The following is an 18138-nucleotide window of genomic DNA, read 5'->3' as shown; positions in this document are numbered from 1 at the left end:
AACATACTCTGCGGACGTGCTCCGCTAAACAGCTGATTGGACGCAGCAGTCCTCTGTCAGAGCAGCGGCACAACCAAACAAACTGTGTAAACAAACTGTGCAGCAATGAACGATCCCAACCGAAAAATAGAGATTGATAAATCTTCCGTAAGTATTTTACTACATAAAATGGAAACAGGATATTGTGCATTGAGTTTACTTTTGTTCGTACATTGCTTACAGCTTCTCAGTTTGAAGGCGGAACTGCTGCGCAAACAGGAAGAGGTGGGCAGAGCAAAGGCGTCCACTTCGATCGACGATTTCGTGCCGAAGAAAGTCCCCAAACCGGAGAAAGATGTATCGGCGAAGCGAAAGGAACGCCGGGAAAAGAAGGATAGTTCGCAGCCGGTGGTCACAGAGCTGGAAGATTCGGCACAGCTCGCCCGTTCGAAACAAATGCTGGTGGCAAAAGCGAAATACTACGACCGAATGGTTGCAGCCGGCGGTTCGCTAAACAGCGACGAAAACAGTCTCGTTATGTTTAACAAAAAGAAGCAGGATACCAAACCGGTGTACAGCTCCTCCGAACATTCGGCCGAAGAGAGCAGCACCGACTCGGAATCGTCCGACTCGGACAGTGAAGGTGTGGAAGACGGAGACAAATGGTAAGGAGCAGCTGCATACCGTTGAGTGTATTTTTACGTATTTACACGGCACGGTTTCTTCTTTTGGCAGGGTTGAGTACACCGATTGCTTAGGACGCACGAGAAAGTGTCTCAAGAAGGACTTGAAAGAGTGTTTGGCTCGTGATAAGGAGCTGGCTAAATCGATGGCACCGCGCGAAGGACAACGCAGAGAGGATTTGCAAGGTTCTTCTAGTGTGCATACTGTACCACTAGCGAGACCAGAGACGTTGCCGAGTACCAGCACGGATGCACAAGAAGAGGAAGACGAGGACGGTGAAATCGTCGGTCCAATGCCTCCTGCGATGAGTCGAACAGACGATACAGATCTGGGAGAACGGTTCCTGGAGATGAAAGAGCAGTGGGCACAGCAGGAAGAAGCTAATCTGGAGAAGGGTTCCATACACTACCAGGACGTGCTGTTTAATGGTAAGTACAGACAGTTGCTTTTTGTTTATACGTTACGGAACTGTTGTATAATTGGCTTTTGCTACGAAGCACATAGCAAATGGGAAGCTTGTTTTGTCAATGTGTCTCATGGGGGGCGGTCCATGTAAGGCTTGAACCCACGAGGCTTGAACTCACATGAAATTCTAGGGATGGCAACACATTTCCTAAGCCCGCTCCTACAATAATACCAGCCATTGAGTCGAGCTTTTGTAACATCCAGTTGGAAAGACACTGTGGTCTATTCATGACTATGCTGAGTCGTAAACATCTCCGTGCCTTTGGCCTTTTTATCAGACACTAAGGGTCCTTTAACATGCAGCAGTAGTCTTCGTGTTTTGTACCGGAGTAGTACAGTCAGTGGTTTGGTCGATTAAACATCACCATACATATTTAAATCATATATACGTATGGATGATTGCATGATTTGAAGAGTCGAATTGCCAGCAGTTGATTCCGTCACATACAATCATATTTAATTAATCAAAACCCAAAACATTCATACTTAAACAAGTGTCAATTCACGGTATTGTATTGTAATGATTGAGTTAGTTGTAATACGATGCACTCGATGCTGGAGATTAAACAATCTAAATATGCTTCTGCACGCCATTCAACTCCATCGACCTCGTGTAACAACACTATTCAGCTACATTGTGGTTCGCAATCCAAATCCACCGGATGGTTGGATTCAGTTGCACCACATCTCCCGCCATCAACAAGAATTGGCCCAATGGAATTGATTTGCAGACCATCATAAAAGGGAAGCCAATGTGTCATACACACAGCCATGTGTCATGAAGCGAGGGGATGCACTAGCACTGCCATCATTGGCGTGGCCAGCTAATTTACCGTTAAACGAGGGTAGCAAGCGAAGAGCGAACCCGCCCAGGGTATGTGTTAAATCTGGCACGATTGAACTCGACACCGGACCACGACTTTCATGTGGTGTGCGAGAGTTAAAACTGCTCGCCAGTGGAAAGGGAGGCGGCAAATACGCACTTCCGAAAGTTGTTATGCAAATTTGCACATCCCCCCGCCTCCCCAAAAGCGCGAGATTGAGGCCGCCCCATCGCGCATTAGTTGTTAGTGATAATTTGCAGATCCACTTACTTGCGGCACGCATAATGTGGCTGTCGGAAATAGCGCCACCGGTTCCGGACATTTGAAATGCGCGCTTTACCTACCCGGCTTACGCTTCCGACGAGGAAATGTTTCATGGCTCGAGCACGTTGAATTGTGATATTTCGCACCGACCTACGGGTTGCTTGTGCCCCATTTCACAGCATCCGCATCCGTGTTTCAGCATATTTCAACCGGGTTTTTTGTTATTTCTGGAGTTTATTTTCTGTTCATTTTTCTGGATCGACCTGTAATACTTCGGGATACTTGTAATCGATACAAATCGGCGCTAATTCTAACATTCAATACAACACGTTCCGGCCGATGCAGCCAGTTCCTGTACTTTCCATTCCGCTACTGTTGCGTTTGCTTGTGTGTACACGGTTGAAATTCGAACAAATTGCGTACAGTTTTGTTCCTTCTTTCTAATACTAATCAAGCACTCACTTTCCACGAACTCTGCTTGTCGGTTACTTCATTTCCCTTGCTTTGAGCTGTCGACGTTTTTCTCCTCATTCCGCCTTATTGCAATACTGTCCCCGCTAAATACTCGAATTACACCACCGCTCCAAGAAAATGCCTAGATTTGTGAAGATTAATAAGAGAACGACACACACAAACAAACACACACACACACACACGAACACACATGTCAACTCGACTTCTCTCTACTGGCGGCAATCGTAGCCTCAGGAAGGGAGCATTTTTGGGGATTGTTGAGCGATTGGTGTGTGGCCCCAAAACAAAACGAAGCTCTCCCACGAAACTCATTTGTGCGGACAAAATTGTGCCCGGTGGCGGGAAGATACACACAAAACTACATCCTACTGCTGCTGCTGCTGCTTTCATCCTATAATCCAATACAGCCTAACCTGGTTCTACTACTACTACTACTACTAGTACTGCTACTCGCGCCGTGGTCGCTTGCTTCACGTTCCGCTCTAACCGACTATTGCCTACGTGTATTGCTGCGTGTGTGTCCTTTTAGTTTGCGGGAAGGGATGGAATGAGAAGAAGTTGTTTACGATAATAGAATACATGATAGATTTAGCTCGTCGTCGTCGACGATGCAGAACGTAGCCATTGGTAGTAGTGGCTGTAGGTTTAGTGGCTGTTTTCGCTATTTACAATTATGTACAGATGTCTACAGCCCTTATCCCGCGCGCTCTCGCGTGGTGTACAGACAATTATTGCAGACCGAAGGACTAGCGGCGGAACAGATTGAACCGATGTATGGCACCGCACAAATAGGGTCGTTCTGCCGTGTGAGTGCGTTTCAACGGTGGTGGTGGTGGTGTACTCATGCTGCGTGAAACATGATTACTACTAATCTACTAATCGATCCAAAACCCCCCCAAGGACAGGGGGATGTGGGGATGCGGGGAAATGGCAAGGACACTACCCTTTTTGTCTACTTACTCTTCTATGCACCGAAAGGAAAATTCGCTACCATTGGGTTATGGTTTTATTTTTCTGTTTTGCGTTTAATTTCGGATCTTGCGGATCAACGACGACCAAGACGACGAAAACGCTTAGCATCATCACAGCTAACGCCACTCTCTCTCTCTCTCACATACACACTCGCCGGTGGTGTGAGCTTCATTCTTGGAATGCAGTCGGGCGTTTGCAAAATACGGTTCGGCCCCAACAGCGGCCCACGGTTTAGTACGGATCGGTGTTGATTGGAAAGTGTTGCAGTGTGGCCAACAGGAGCACCGAACAGCTGGCAAAAACAACCAGTCGGCCCACAGAGCTGCAGGAGGATGGTGCCGAGCTGCTGCTCGTGCTCGGAATAGCGTTGCCATCTCTGCTTCGATCCGACGAGGCGGTGCCGTTCGAGTCTTCCTTGCTTCGCCGATCGGCCGTTGTCGCTACCGGCTTGAGCGTAATGGTGAGTTGCGTCGTGACGTCCCGATGGCCGGGAGCAGCAATCGCACCCCCACCGCCATTGTGCAGCATCTCCCGGTGGTGCTGCTGCGAGGACGAACGCGACGACGGCAGCGTACGATGGTGCGTTTCGCTTCGGTCACCATCCATACCGGAGGATTCGGCCATATCCTCGTCATCGCTGTTGTTGGGCGGTAGCTGATGATGCATACCAGCACCACCGCCCAGCCGGTTCCGGTGGTGCGCATGCATCAGCGAGGTTTCGATCGACCGGCGGATCTCGGCACGGGTCAGCTGGTTGCACAGGTCCGTGCTGCAGTAACAGTAGTCGATGCTGTTAGCACTCTTGCAATCGTTGATGGCCAGATTTTCACCGCACGTTCGTATCTCGATATCACCTGCAGAAGAGAAGGGAAACAAAAACAAATAACAAATCAGTTGATGTCTTAATTTTGTTGTTTAACGAACACAACAAGCAGGAGCGTCGTTTTCCCCCATTACTCATTGGAGGAATCAACCCTTTCATTCTAACGCCCCAACACACACACACACCCACTTACAACATTACAAACGTTACAATTAGACGGTAATAAATTTCCACACCGATCGTGACTAACTCCAACCAAATCGCACGGAAAGGTTGGCGAATGGTGTTGGGGCATTGAGGGCCGTTGACGTTGACTTGTGTGTGTGGTTTTTTTTGCTTGTTTTCGGTCGTAAAAAGTACAAGGACGTCAATAAATCAGCGTTTGCAGTAGAAGGGAAAATATTCATACTCGCGCAGGCAAGAAATTTGCATAAGAAATTATAATTGCGCGCGGCTCGAGACTAAATTTTTTGTTTGGTGGCAGCCGGTGAGGAGGGTGCTGAAAAATGCCACGTGGCTTTGTGGCGCAAAAAAGGACATTAATTTGTTCGCAAAAAGAAAAGAAACTGTTCGCCGATGGTTGAATTGCTTTATTGCATGATTTCCTTCACGCAATCGCAACACACGGAGGTTTTTTACAAAATGTGAAAATTTTACTGGGTCCTGGGTTTTATGTAGTGTTCTTAGGGTTAGAGTGTTTTCTAAAACTAAACAGTTTTGTTGGTGTGGTACACCACCTTCGTCTAATTGATTACGGTAAGGGGTTTGGGGTTTGTCGCCTGATCAGTTTCAATTTCTCATCCATTTACTCCAAACTACCATGTTTGAGAAGGATTCTTTTTTCCAAAACCGGTTCGAGTTCCTGAGTAAAACTTTAATTTTTCATCGCCTGCTCTGCAATCCCATAAAACCGCTAACTGTTTCCGGTAGGCGGAACTGTATACTATACACACACACACTCTCACCGACAGATCATAGCAACCGGCTTTTCTCTTCCGGGTGCGTGTAGAACTAATAAACTTTCAATCTTCATTAAAAATGAATCCTGTCATCGACCACCGGGGAGGCTCGCTCGTTTACCGTACACACTACCGGTTGTGGTACGCACGATACGACGACGGTTGTAGACGATTTTAGAACCGCACGGCTCGGCTCCGCATACGTGAACGATCCCGGGCCATAAATCCTGCTTCGAAGCGCCAGTGGAAACCCCGTGGAAGGGAAACAGCATAAGCGGAGTAGGAGAACGCGGAGGACAAGACAAGCGCGGTCCATTAAGATGTCATACCATTTGCGCGATTTTCAATGTGTCACATCGAACACCGGAATCCGTCCCTTTTCTCCACATCTCCTGCAGTCGCTCCACGTGTTGCTGTGAAGCCATCAGCCTTCAGCAACGTAGAGAGGGATGGAGCTTTTTTGAAAGGAATATCATTAAAATTAAATTCGCTTTTCCCCATTCGCTGTGCGCGGTATTACGGAGAGCGCGGTATTAGAGCGTGCTTTTTATGTGTGTGTGTTTGTGTTAGAACGTGTTGCCTGTTTATATTGAGATTGCATACCTTCGCCTCTCTAACTGCAACATCCCCCCCCTCCCCCATTGCGCCAACAACCATCAAATTCTGTTGTTGATAGTGATTTGTTTGAAGCATTTAAGGGATGCGGGAAAAGCAGCGGATTGGGATGGGAAAAAGCGAGTTGCCTCGATCACTGACGTGGGAAAGGGAAAGTGACATCCTCCTTCTTTTTGCGCTTCCGAACGTACTTTGTCCTTGGAAGTAATGTCCCGCACCCCTCCATTGCCACCTCCACCACCTGCAGTTGAAGAGTTTTGTGAAGTTTGGTTCTGTCTGGTGCGCTTTTGCTTATTGCGTTTCGTCGTGCCTTGACTTCTCTGCCCATACTTCCCTTGTGTGTGTGTGACCACAACCCCCCCCCCCCCCTGTCTCTCTCTCTCTCTGTGATCACATCTTTCCACCCATGGGTTGTGTTAATGAAAGCGGTTTGTCTTGCCGATAAGCGCGAACCGTAACGCAGGCCTATGCTAAAATGAGGAAAAACTTTCTACCGAGGACGAAGAAAGTTTTCCCCGGTAGCGGCAGCAGCAGCAGCAGATAGCAGATAGCAGTGACTGCATAGGCACAGCATCATCGTTACCGGAACGTTTCCATCTTTTCCCCTTTTCCCGTTTTTGCACAAGGGCAAAAGGTGTGCTCAGGTACGGAAAGTTTTCACTCCCCGTGCTCCGTGACGTTCGATGTGGGTTGATGCTGGTTGGTTGGTATGGATGGGTGAGGATGTGTTACTACTACTACGGGCGCTTTTGGGGACTTTCTTACCGATACCTGTTATGTCGATGCAGATGCCAATAGTGAGGGAAATAAACACAAAAACAGACGAGAGCTTTGTTCCCATCAAAAAGAACTACGGCAAACACACTTGGATAATCTAGAGGACGCAAATTGAAACGCCAAACAGCTCACACCAAACGGTCAGTTCGAACACATTGGCGTATCGCATTTAGTGACAATTATTGGCGATTAAAAAGGGCGGAAATAAAACCGCCCTCCCCGGTGTTTTGGCCCGATGAAATCCAATTTCATTGTGCGCTGTTTGTGTGTGTGTGTGTGTGTGTGTGTGTGTGTGTGTGTGTGTGTGTGTGTGTGTGTGTGTGTGTGTGTGTGTGTGTGTGTGTGTGTGTGTGTGTGTGTGTGTGTGTGTGTGTGTGTGTGTGTGTGTGTGTGTGTGTGTGTTTAACCCGTTATTGCAACATGCTGTGCGGTCGTCTGTCGATGATGGCAGCAAGCAGAAACAATATAATGTAATAAATGTGGTTCTTTTCTCCCTGGAAACCCTACGCCCTACCCTACGGACCAATTTCCTATTGGTTGAAACTAATTTTCACTCGCGCGTCCCAATTCCGCGTCCACTCCTGACTGAGCTGACCAGCTGTGCGGGTGAGTTTGCGGCAAGGATTGCAACTTTTCGCCGTCAGGCCAGCCAGGTCCATGTTTTCTTTTGTCCTCCTCTGTGATTTTGGCACTATGGTGGTACGAGCTTGTTTCTGGCAAATGCGTGTAATCTTTGAATGGAACAAAGATCCCTCCCCTCCTCCCTCTGGAGGGAGAGAGCACGGGGAGCAATTTAATTAAAAACTTGCACCAGGCAAAAATCGCTACCGTTTGCTGAATCGATGGGTTTGGGCGGCGGAATTGCGAGAGGAAAAGAAAAAAACATTACACCATTTGTGTGCATTGTGATAATGGTTGTCGTATTAATATATGCTTCAAATTTAGTATTCATATTTTGCATGGGAGACAAGCAGAAAAATCAATTTAATTCTAATGCAATGCTATGGTTCCACTTACTAAAATTGGCTGCAGTGTGCGCTCATAGAAAAAAAACAGAATCATTAATTAAGCTTCACATGTTTCCTTTTCCTTCCAGAGGCAAGATTACACGGCGTTGGGTACTATGCATTCTCCACCGACCAGGAGGAACGCAACCGACAGCGGGACGAGCTGGATTCAATACGCGAAACAACGATGGAAGCGCAGAAGGAGCGCGAAGCACTGCGGCAGGCACGCGACAAGCTCATCGCCGACAGGGTAAAGGCAGCCCGGGCACGACAGCGAGCACGCCAAGGTTTACCGCCCGAGGAGGACGAGGACAGTAGCAAGCAACAACAGACCGAAGCATCCGATCAGCTGTACGATCCGGTGGAGGAACGACGCAAACGCAAGGCGGAGGAAAAGCAGCGCAAGCGAAAGGAAAAGGAAGAACGCCGCAGGGAGCGTGAACGGGCGGACCATGTACGGCCGTGGGACGAGGGCAAGGAGCAGAATCCCGACGATAAGGAGTGGGTTCCGGCGAAGGAGAAATTCATTCTATCCCAGCACGAATGGAACGATCTAAAGCGAAGCGAACGGATTGCCGAATTCGCACCACCACCCGTCGAAACGGCCAGTACGGCACGGTCCCGGAGTTGGACACAAAAGCCACGTGCAAATAGTCGTGGCCCGTCGCCCGACAGCGAATCGGAATCGTCCGATAGTGATGAGGAAGTCGTCGTCGGTCCGATGCCTCTAATGACCGATCCCTCCCAAGCAGGAGCGCTCGAGGACATTCCGCTTCCGGAGGAGATGGATGAGGAACCGTCCAAAGGGTCGCTCTTTTTCACCACAAAAAAGAACCCTCCCAAAAAGGAGCTCAAGCGCCGGAATCTAAACGCGGTCGAAATGTCAACACCCGCCAAGATGGCAGCTCCCGTGCCCATTAGAAATGAGCTAAGTGACGGGGAAGCTGATGAGGAGGCAGCCGTGTTGCCGCCGAGGAAAGGTGCTGAGATAGAGCCACCGGCGACGTACGATTACTACGGACCGTCGGATGCTGCGCGTCGCAGTCGTCCTGCAGCAGGCCAAACGGTCGCCCCGGAAAATAGAACAAACCTGGAGGCATCGATTGAGGCGGGGTTGAAATTTTTAAGAAACCAATCGGACAAATCAGGTGGCCCAGGGACCAAAAATCGCTGGACATCAAATGCAGATTATTGAGTAAGATAAATGGTTTTGACTGGAACAAACAGGGTTTTGCTTGAATTTAATCACAAATTGCACAGAAATCGTTCCGTTAACTAGTTCAATCCTATCAGCGTGGCGCTTAGCTGTGTGTGTATGTCATCCGAACGTAACGTTAACGAGCAGTGTGTGGAGTTACGAAGAAATAATAATATTCTCAAACTTCAAATTACAACCGTCGTTCTCGCTGTACCGCTGCACTCGAGCGAACATAATCAAAAGCGGGCAAAGTAAACATTTGAACTGTGTGCGCGCCATGATGGGGTATGATGAGACCCCTGGCAAGTGCGTTAATACGAACGGTTGCCCTTCGGCGTAAACCGCAACCGAAGGTTTCAACATTCAAGGCAAGGGGACACATATTCAGGGCTGCCGTTGGTTGGTTACTTCTTTTACTTCCTAGAAAGTGTAACGGTGGAGAGCCATATGTTTTAATGAGCAGCTAAAAAAGCCATCCAGGCACAAAAAGCCACACGCCACCATTGGAACCCGCAAGCGAAAGAGTGATACATACCCTCGTGCATTCATACCCGATGCGACAAAGCACAGCGCTCAAGTGTGTGCACTTGTCATTTGTATCTTTTCTCGAGTGGCCCTCTCTCTCTCGCTTCATGTTAGTTAGGAATAATCTCTTACCACCATCATTACCATCAGTATCAACAGAATCAGCACCGTCATCATCATCATCATCATTATCGTCATGATCATCTGATGAGTACAGGCGACATCAGACGGGCAGTGTCGTGATCATTATCGTTTTTGTCACCATCATAATCGTAACGTAGCATCATCTTGCCCAACGTGCCCAACGTTGCTCGGTGTTGGACACTTGGACGCGCCCGGTCTAGGGACAGCAGGGACACGTCAGAAGTACATGAACCGATTTAAAAATCTGTTTTACGATTATGTTTGCGATGATAAAACCAAACTTCACCGGCATAACGTTAACCTCTCGTCCACTCGGACAAATTCTGCTACGGCCAACAAATTTGTCAAAATTTATCACGCCGGCTTAGCTCATTACAAGACGAGGAAAGCTACTTTCTATAACAAACACACACACACGTGCGCGAACAGACAGTCAGTAACTTACCATCAACCTGCGTCAGGCAGCTCGTGTACGTTGGTGGACAGTCGAAGGCATACTTCTCCTCCGGCCGGAAGTCTTCGCAAGTGCCTTCCACGGTCGGCACACTGCTCTGGCCGTGATGCGTCGGTAGCGTCCGGAACGGGCCATCGGCACCCTCGCCACAGATGTAACACTTTCGGGCGTGCACCAACCACCCGTTCATGCATAGCAGGGCTGTAAAGATAGTGAGCAAAGCATGGAAAGAATTAGAGAAATTACCGGAAATATGTTTGCACATGCGTTAAGAATGCCATCCCGCTTTAGTGGAGGAACAATTTCCGTGCGGATTTGCATTTTACTATGATAAAAGCAGGACGGACTTCACAATTACTCAAAACACGTTGAAAATACGTTACTCAAAATCTTGTTACTCAGTTTTCATGAAGGCAACTTCACTCTAACCATCGATCGATTTCAGCTACTATTTAAGCACAACTTCTTTGTAATATTTTGCCATTTAATACGTCACTTTCTATGGCGTTCTCGGTAAGAACAAAGCCGAAAATACCACCAGTAGAAGATGTTTTTATTACGCTTCTCGCACATGGGTTTCCAGCACCAGCCGGCACACCCGCACGGCGCACGAGAGCACAGCATCATTTAATTACGGGAAATGAAAACGAAATCCTCTTCTGGGTGTTTCTGTTATGCAAAAAACATACACACACACATACACACACCCAGTTCCCCATCATCTGCAAGGAAATATGATGCGAAGAAAGAGGAAGCAAAAATAATAAAAACCTTCACTCGCTAACTGGGAGCTCAGGTTCGAAGAAATGTTTTGATAGCATACATCATACAACATATCATAGAATAGCTGACGATGGTGCAGCATAAAAGGGCACACGGCCCACCCCCACCCCCACCGATGCGAGCGACTCCCATTTGTCCGTAACCACCTTGTGGAGAATCACATGAAAGATACATTAAAGCCAATTTTCCTGCTAAAGAGCTTCTCCTAAATGGGTTGCGTTAATAGCATTCCGGGTTTGAGGAATCGGTCGACCATTGAAGTACGACCGCACATGTGCTTCAAATTCAAATTTCTATGTAAATAATTTCACCAAATTTACCCGGACCGGTCGCGCTTTGTACCGACCACTGCAATCTATTACTTTCGCATTTCCGACACATTTCTGGGCAGCATCTGCCCCATGTTTTCGAGCAAGTCCATCTTGAGGTTGATTTAAAGAGAAATAAAATTGCACTTTAAACGGCCAGCGAATGTGGGCCACATGGTTGGTGACGACTGTTGTTGGCTGTGTCCTTCCCCCTTGCCGAGAGAGTAGTAGCCGCCGAATGGAAACGAATGAATGAATGAATGAATGAAAAATGACGAAATGATTGAGCAATAATCGCGCGACTGTCCTCCTCCGGCCGGTTTCGGGGTTCCCAGCGGCCAACAAACGGCCGAACCTTCCGAGAGTTGTTACGATCGACTGATTCCCATCTGCGCGCTCGGTGCCCTCTCGGTGTAATTGGAATGGGTTGTTCCCCGGGCCGACAGCCGACGAATGGCAAACCATCGCGTCACCGGGCACAGGCAAACGATGAAACGTGAGAAGCTATTTACCGTTGCCCGTGTCGTCGTAATTGAGATTTATTTAAGAGGGTTCTCGTTCTCCGCTTCGGGGATGCCGCCCGGTCAGTTGCTGGATCGATCTCGAGAGCAGCAAGCTCAGCAGAAAGCAAGCGAGCGGGTGCGCCCGCACGCCCCAGCCTTGCTATTGTCACCGCACCACGAACCAACGTGGATCCTCAATTGAAGGCAAAAGGGTTCCTTCAACCTCCTCTCCCCTACCTTCTTCCGGCAAACATTCGATCGCTTGAGCGTTACCAAGAAAAGTCGTTCAGCACACGGAACCATCGCGCCCCTTTATCCACCCATTGGCCCGAAAAGTTGTACACCAGGTGAAACCAACCTGGCGTGGAGAAGTCTCTCGTCGAACGTGTCGGCATTGTTACATGCACACGGAGACCCGGTGCCATTGTCGAATGCTGCGATCCTTTTTTTTTTCTTTCGCCCTCGCCCATCGACTTCCCGGCAGTTCAGAAGTCAGCAGCTCCTTACATGGTTTGGCCGGTTCGGCAAGAAAAAGGATGAAAGCTGCTCTGATGGCACTCCACAATTGAGCCGGCTTGCGGTTCACTACTCCTGGCAGAGTGAGTTGCTTTCGTTGGAATCTCTATTACAGCTGAGCTTCCCATCCATCCATTTTCATTTCTCGATCGATTGCTGGAGCAATACACACACACACCCAGTGGAGGCCATACATTACAGCTGTGGCCGATTTTTTGCACTCTCATCGTTACCAAGAATTTCTTGTTTTTTTTTTTTTTTGGAGTAAATGGCTCCTTGCTTGCTTTAGAGACTGTAGAACCTGAAACCAACAGGGAATGATTGTGTCATGCCAGTTACTTAAAATTTTAACACTCACTCAAACGTCGTTTCCAATGAATTTGCGTTCCTCGCTTGGTAATATGTATAATGGAAGCACCGAATGTTTCCGTTCCAAGATTCTACACACCAGCTTCTTATTTGATCGAACATTTCCGAGACCATGCTCTCCGCCCCCCCTTGTTCTATTGTCGATGTCATCTTTCATCCAATTCGGATTTATCTATTGGCCATTCATCTCTGATCCCAGTCGAACGCTTTACGTCCTTCGTTAGTCTGCCTTTCAAGGGCTTTAGGCTTTTTTGCCGATGCTTTCCGCCGCTAGTCTGTCGTCGAGAGCGCGCCAACAACGCGATTCTTGCACGTGCGGGACGACTCGTACGACGACGATTCTTGCTTTTATTATCATTATTATCATTATTATTACTATTATTAGTAATAACATTACGAATTCTTCCCGTCAATTTCCCGATGCCTAGACAACTCCCGGTTCTGTCGATTCTCTGCGCCTAGCACCGAAACAGCGCCATCTTTGATTCACGTGCGCGCTTTTTATTTGATTACATTTCGTGCTTACCGCCGGCAACAAGACGCTCCGCCAGTCGTTAGGCGTGTGCCGATTCGAGTTTCCGATTTGCCTGCGGACCTGCACCACCATCGGTGCTCGATGCGATGTGTCTCGAGCGGGCCCGGCACCGTGCTGCTAAAGGATATACGCTAAGCTGACTTTTGTTTTCTTGTCGCTAGGGACGACACCGTCACTCGCGGCAAACACAAACACTCACGGCACACACACACACGCGCGCGCGCACCGGTTCCCGGGAAAACGGGATAAATATTCACAATCTTATGAAAGCTTCCGATTTCCGACGTTCGCGCACGGGTTCGTCCTCTTAGCGCCATTAGATTTCCTCGCTAGTTGCTCCGGGGATTTACCGGCTGCCTACTATGCCCCGGAGCGTTTACCGAGCGAACGACGTCATATCGGTCCCACCTACCCTCGTGCTGCCTTCCTGCCTACTATGATTTCTTTTCGCTATTCACCAACGATCACCGTGTAGACGGACGGCGTTACTAAGCCGACGTTGACAGCGTGCAGAGAAGCTACGCTATCGAAGAATTCGCGACACGCCGGTGTAATTCCCTTCGAATCATCTAGCTCCCCTACCCCGCACACTGTGATGCCGAGAGAGCTCAAGGCTCACTGGTAATGGAGTCACCATTGGCCGACGGACTATAGAGAATGTGTCACAGAAACTGTCGTAAATCAATTTATGGCAATTTAGCCGCGCTGATGTACACCGTAGTAGTTTGGTATGCTTAGAGCACTACCTTGGAAGTACTTTTGTAACAGCTTTTCTCGGCTCCGCTCGACTAGGGCAACATGCAACTAGGTCATCCCGTCAGCGTGCGACCGATCCTCGCCTGTCATCAACCATTCTCATCCCTACAACGGTACGAGCGCGAGCTGAGAGGATGAGAGTCTTTTGATGCAATTAGTCAACGTGTGTCGGGTTCGGTTCGGGATGCAACGGTGATGATAACGGCCTGTTAAGGTTTTAAAGTCATGTCAACTCGGGCACGCGGACACTTAGAGGGCACAGGCACGAGAAGGGATCGAAAGTCACCGAAGCGAATAAATCTTTCTTCCTCGAGCGTTTCCGTTTTTGCCGCTACGGTGTAAGATTCGGTGATGCTGAAAAGTCCCACCTACATCACACAGACACACAAATTCACACAAAGACCACGTGTACGGAGTACCAGCTACACACCAGAAGCTCAAATTTGCCAGAGTGCTGTGGAAAGAGCTACTGTTCGACGGAATCCTTTTCCTCCGATTCGACACTGTGTCCAACTAACACTTTCGGGTCCGGAACTTTACCGGTACATTGTCAAACAAAACACCCAAAGGCGAACATGTCGAGAATGGTAGTGCTCGGAACGCTATTGGTGCCTGGGAGAACCAACACGGGAACCTTCCAGGGTCGCACGAACCCCGCCGGACGAAGTGAATCATCATGTCAGCGACAGCAAGTGTCATTAGATTGTATTTTGAACTTCATTTCCTGTAACTCTCCTCCTTCCACTTGAACCCTGACCGTTGGTGGGAATCAATGAAGCCAGCCGGACGAACGGACCCGAGACCCGGACCTGAACTTGGAATTCCAACCAACCGAGAAAAGCTCAACCAACCCTTTAAAATCCATCGTCACTGCTCCGGATCCAATCTCGCTCTCATCATAGCAACGCCTCGATCATGTACTACTACCACACACACCCACACACCCACACAGCGTGTCCTCCCGGGGAAGGTAAATAGAACTCGTCGCCCTCTCCCCATGCCCACGATCGGAGTGGAATCGCTTTTCGGTCCAGTTCAAAAATCGAAGTTCACTCAGGTGTAAGCAGCACGAGCCGTTGTATGAAGGGAAGGACAACGGTTCTCCCCAACACCACCAGTATCTGAGGGGAAGGAGGCAGGCGGAAACCGGCGCGTTACAGTGGTCTGCCACTTGACAAACAACAAAGCGGAAGTTCTTCATCAAATACACCCAACCCCAACACACACACACACACACACACACACACACACACACACACACACACACACACACACACACACACACACACACACACACACACACACACACACACACACACATACGTCGAAGCGTCCCACCACCAGTGGAACACAACTGTTTCGGGTCGTTGGACTAGCGCCCGAATGTCTGAAGTACGTTGCATTTTCAAACGGGCAAGTCTCTTCCCGGATGGGGAGTTTGCACCAGCAACATTCCGCTGGTGGCGCGTGTAAAATTAACATACAACATTCATTTAGCAAGCCCAGACCGTCCCAGGTCACAGTGCTGGGAGCGACGGAGACGGAGAAATGGAGCCCGAGATGCGCCACAAGTCCACTCGAAAAATTAATTTTAAGTGACATTTTGTCTGCACTTCATTCGTCCCCTAACCCGGGTGGGGGGGAGTTGAGAAGGTGATGAAGAGGCGGGTTTCTTTTGGCAAGGATGGGGGCCGCGTTGCTTGTTAAATTCCCGCAGGGAATAATTCACACGCCAACTCAACTCCACACAGTAGGCGGTGTAAAATGTCTTGCCCCCCCGCAAGATACGGTGGATCTTGGTCTTGGTGGATACGGGGCAAAAGGTACTTTCTTTTATATGATTCGTGTCGCCCGAAGGGACACGGCACACAAAACTAAATGTTTAAAGAGAAGCATAAAAACCAACAATCGAATAAGGAGGAAAGTGTTAAAAGCTAGACGATGAAGGAAGAGAGTGTTTCCGGTTCGATAAAGCAGAACACGACCGGCAGAGCACTGGGCAGGTGGCAATGAAGGATTCGCCAAAGACCACCATAACACCCGCAGCACAGCAGCACACAATAAGCGAAAAGGCTCACAGAAAGAGAATAATAGATAAGGAACTTTTAAGCACTACAATCCAACCGATTCCGGATGAAGGTAAGCAGCATTGAGCGCCATCACACACACACTGAGTTCCTCCTCTCTTTCACACTTTATTCGATATACCAACGAGGTGCGCAAATAATGAACTTCCTGAAATTCGCCTTACATTGAATATTAAATACAGGATATGGAATTATATTTACCAACTTTTCGCCTGAATCAGCTAATGCTTTTTTGTGGGATGATAAAAAAAAACCCGTAGATGAACACACTAAATATCATACACACACAACCCGGACCCGCTCCACTATTAAAACGTGCGGACAAATTATAAAAATCATAAACAACCGACTTTTTAGGAAATGATAGCACACAATTAAACTTTCCACTCACTCTCACACACTCTCGCGCTTCCTCGACGACAACTGTGACCGGAAAAAGCTGTAGTTCCGCTGGTGCAGCAGCAGCAGCAGCAGCAGCAAGGGCTACGATTTTTGGAACCAAAACTTTGCCCATCGTTCTCCGTTATCTAACTTTCGCCAGACTGCGCGCCACAACCGAACCGTGTGCCCGCATCCCGTAGCACTTTACTCCCGGGTACTGTATATAGCTGAAGCGAAGCGAGACGACAAAAAGCCACGAAACCACCGGTAACACAGGCACCGACTGCGAGCCAACTATGCGCCTGCAAAAAGTGGAGCCTACTTCGTTTGCCGGTGGGAAAAACGGACACACGCTTATTTTCACCCATGCTTGGGAGGAGGGTGAGGAGTAGGCGGCGATGGGAGTCAACCACTGGAAAATTTTCCCACAATCGCGGTAACCTGTGGTCCATGGAAACCAGCCGTAGCGACTGTGTGCAGTGTGCATGGGGCATTAGGCATCGCAGCTGCTGACCCAAGCCCCATCATGCTTGTTGCATTCCCAAATAATGGTACTGTACTGTTTTTCGAGCGGACTGTCCACCAAACATGTCTAATGACTTCCGAAATGATAGAATCCCGTAATCCCGGCCAGCGTTTAGCATACGACCCCCGCTCTTATCAAAGCGACAGCAAGTCTGCAAGTCGGCGGGAGCTGGAATTGAATGTTGTAAATGATCGCCTCAAGCGGTTTTGCGGGTCTCGGATGCATCACTGGAGCCAGACGGAGGCGCATTAGAATAACACACCGAACACCTAGCTCAGCCATTGGTCAAACCGACACGCTTTCGGGCGGGAGAGCCACAGAAACAGACAAAGTTTGATTCCAAACTGACCCAAATCTACACCGAAACTAACTGCTCTTCAGACCATTTCAACCGGTTTCGAGTGGAGGACACACCCGACAGCTGTGTGGTTGGTGCATTACGGTACAAGACTCAGAGTCTCCGACTTTTTGGGCATCGGGACAACTATTTGCCATGTCATGGGGATTCACAAACCCCTGAAGGATCTCCTTCCTCGCGTTCGGCTCCCGTGTTCGTCCCGGCTGACCCTGAAAACCGTGACACACTCTCACACACATACACTGAAACTTCGCACCATGGGAAGCATATCCCGAGGACGAAGGTTGGAGCAGGTCCCGTCCAGTACTTTTGACCCAACCCGGGTTGCAGGGGACGAATGGTGAATGGTGGTGGTAAACGACGGCCGGATTTGTCGCGTAATGAAGATATATCTCTACAGTAAAAATGCTTAATGGGCGTTATTTATGGAAGGATGCAAAGGTACACAGCCCCAGTCCCCCGCTCCTCCTTTCTGCTCCAGTCTCCAGTCGTTTGTGTCGGTAGGTCAAAATCTGTGTATCATTTCCGAGCAAGCACTGAATTATGGAGCTCAATTTAGCTCCTCGTTGCTGTTGGGTTAGATTGGGAAGCAGAACGCGTCAACCGACGGCATTCTAGCCTGCGAGGCTTGATTTGCTGGAGTTTGTGATATAGAAATACAAAATATAACCTTTCGCGGGTGTGATGTCATCGGGACGCATTTGGCAAACCGGGGCACTCGCAATCACTTTTCCACGTCATGGAAAAGGTTGTTTGTGTGGTGACCCTTGCTGTGCTGCTTGCGCCAAACATTTATCGAAGCGGAAAATGGATATTATTATTTCATCCACTGAAATCGGTTACCTCTCTTTT

The 18138-nt window shown here is 48.7% G+C and overlaps 2 protein-coding genes across 4 annotated transcripts in view; one reads left to right on the top strand and one right to left on the bottom strand.

Moving 5' to 3' along the window:
- Positions 1 to 19: 19 nt before the first annotated feature.
- On the top strand, positions 20 to 9067 carry LOC120949320 (coiled-coil domain-containing protein 174). The gene is made up of 4 exons (XM_040366541.2): positions 20 to 147; positions 223 to 644; positions 715 to 1091; positions 7933 to 9067. Exons 1-4 carry the CDS (start codon positions 106 to 108, stop codon positions 9036 to 9038), a joined length of 1947 nt encoding a protein of 648 aa, XP_040222475.2. The 5' UTR covers positions 20 to 105; the 3' UTR covers positions 9039 to 9067.
- Positions 2416 to 18138, bottom strand: part of LOC120949330 (uncharacterized) — a 74899-nt gene continuing 59176 nt past the window's right edge. For all 3 annotated transcript variants that reach the window (XM_040366563.2, XM_040366562.2, XM_040366564.2), the window contains exons 3-4: positions 10156 to 10365; positions 2416 to 4516 (exon numbers count right to left, since the gene is read on the bottom strand). In XM_040366563.2, coding sequence (XP_040222497.2) covers positions 3894 to 4516; positions 10156 to 10365 — 833 coding nt within the window. In that variant the 3' untranslated portion in view covers positions 2416 to 3893. The remainder of the gene's footprint in view (positions 4517 to 10155; positions 10366 to 18138) is intronic.

The sequence above is a fragment of the Anopheles coluzzii genome, chromosome 2 (assembly GCF_943734685.1).
Source record: "Anopheles coluzzii chromosome 2, AcolN3, whole genome shotgun sequence".
In the NCBI taxonomy this organism is placed as follows: domain Eukaryota; kingdom Metazoa; phylum Arthropoda; class Insecta; order Diptera; family Culicidae; genus Anopheles; species Anopheles coluzzii.
This window is presented reverse-complemented; position numbering and strand designations above follow the sequence as displayed.

Bases quoted from the DNA above. Each gene is read 5' to 3' on its own strand.
- LOC120949320 (XM_040366541.2), top strand. From the start codon at position 106: ATGAACGATCCCAACCGAAAAATAGAGATTGATAAATCTTCC. The intron at 148-222 runs GTAAGTATTTTA...CATTGCTTACAG, and splicing joins TAGAGATTGATAAATCTTCC to CTTCTCAGTTTGAAGGCGGA. The intron at 1,092-7,932 runs GTAAGTACAGAC...TTTTCCTTCCAG, and splicing joins CCAGGACGTGCTGTTTAATG to AGGCAAGATTACACGGCGTT.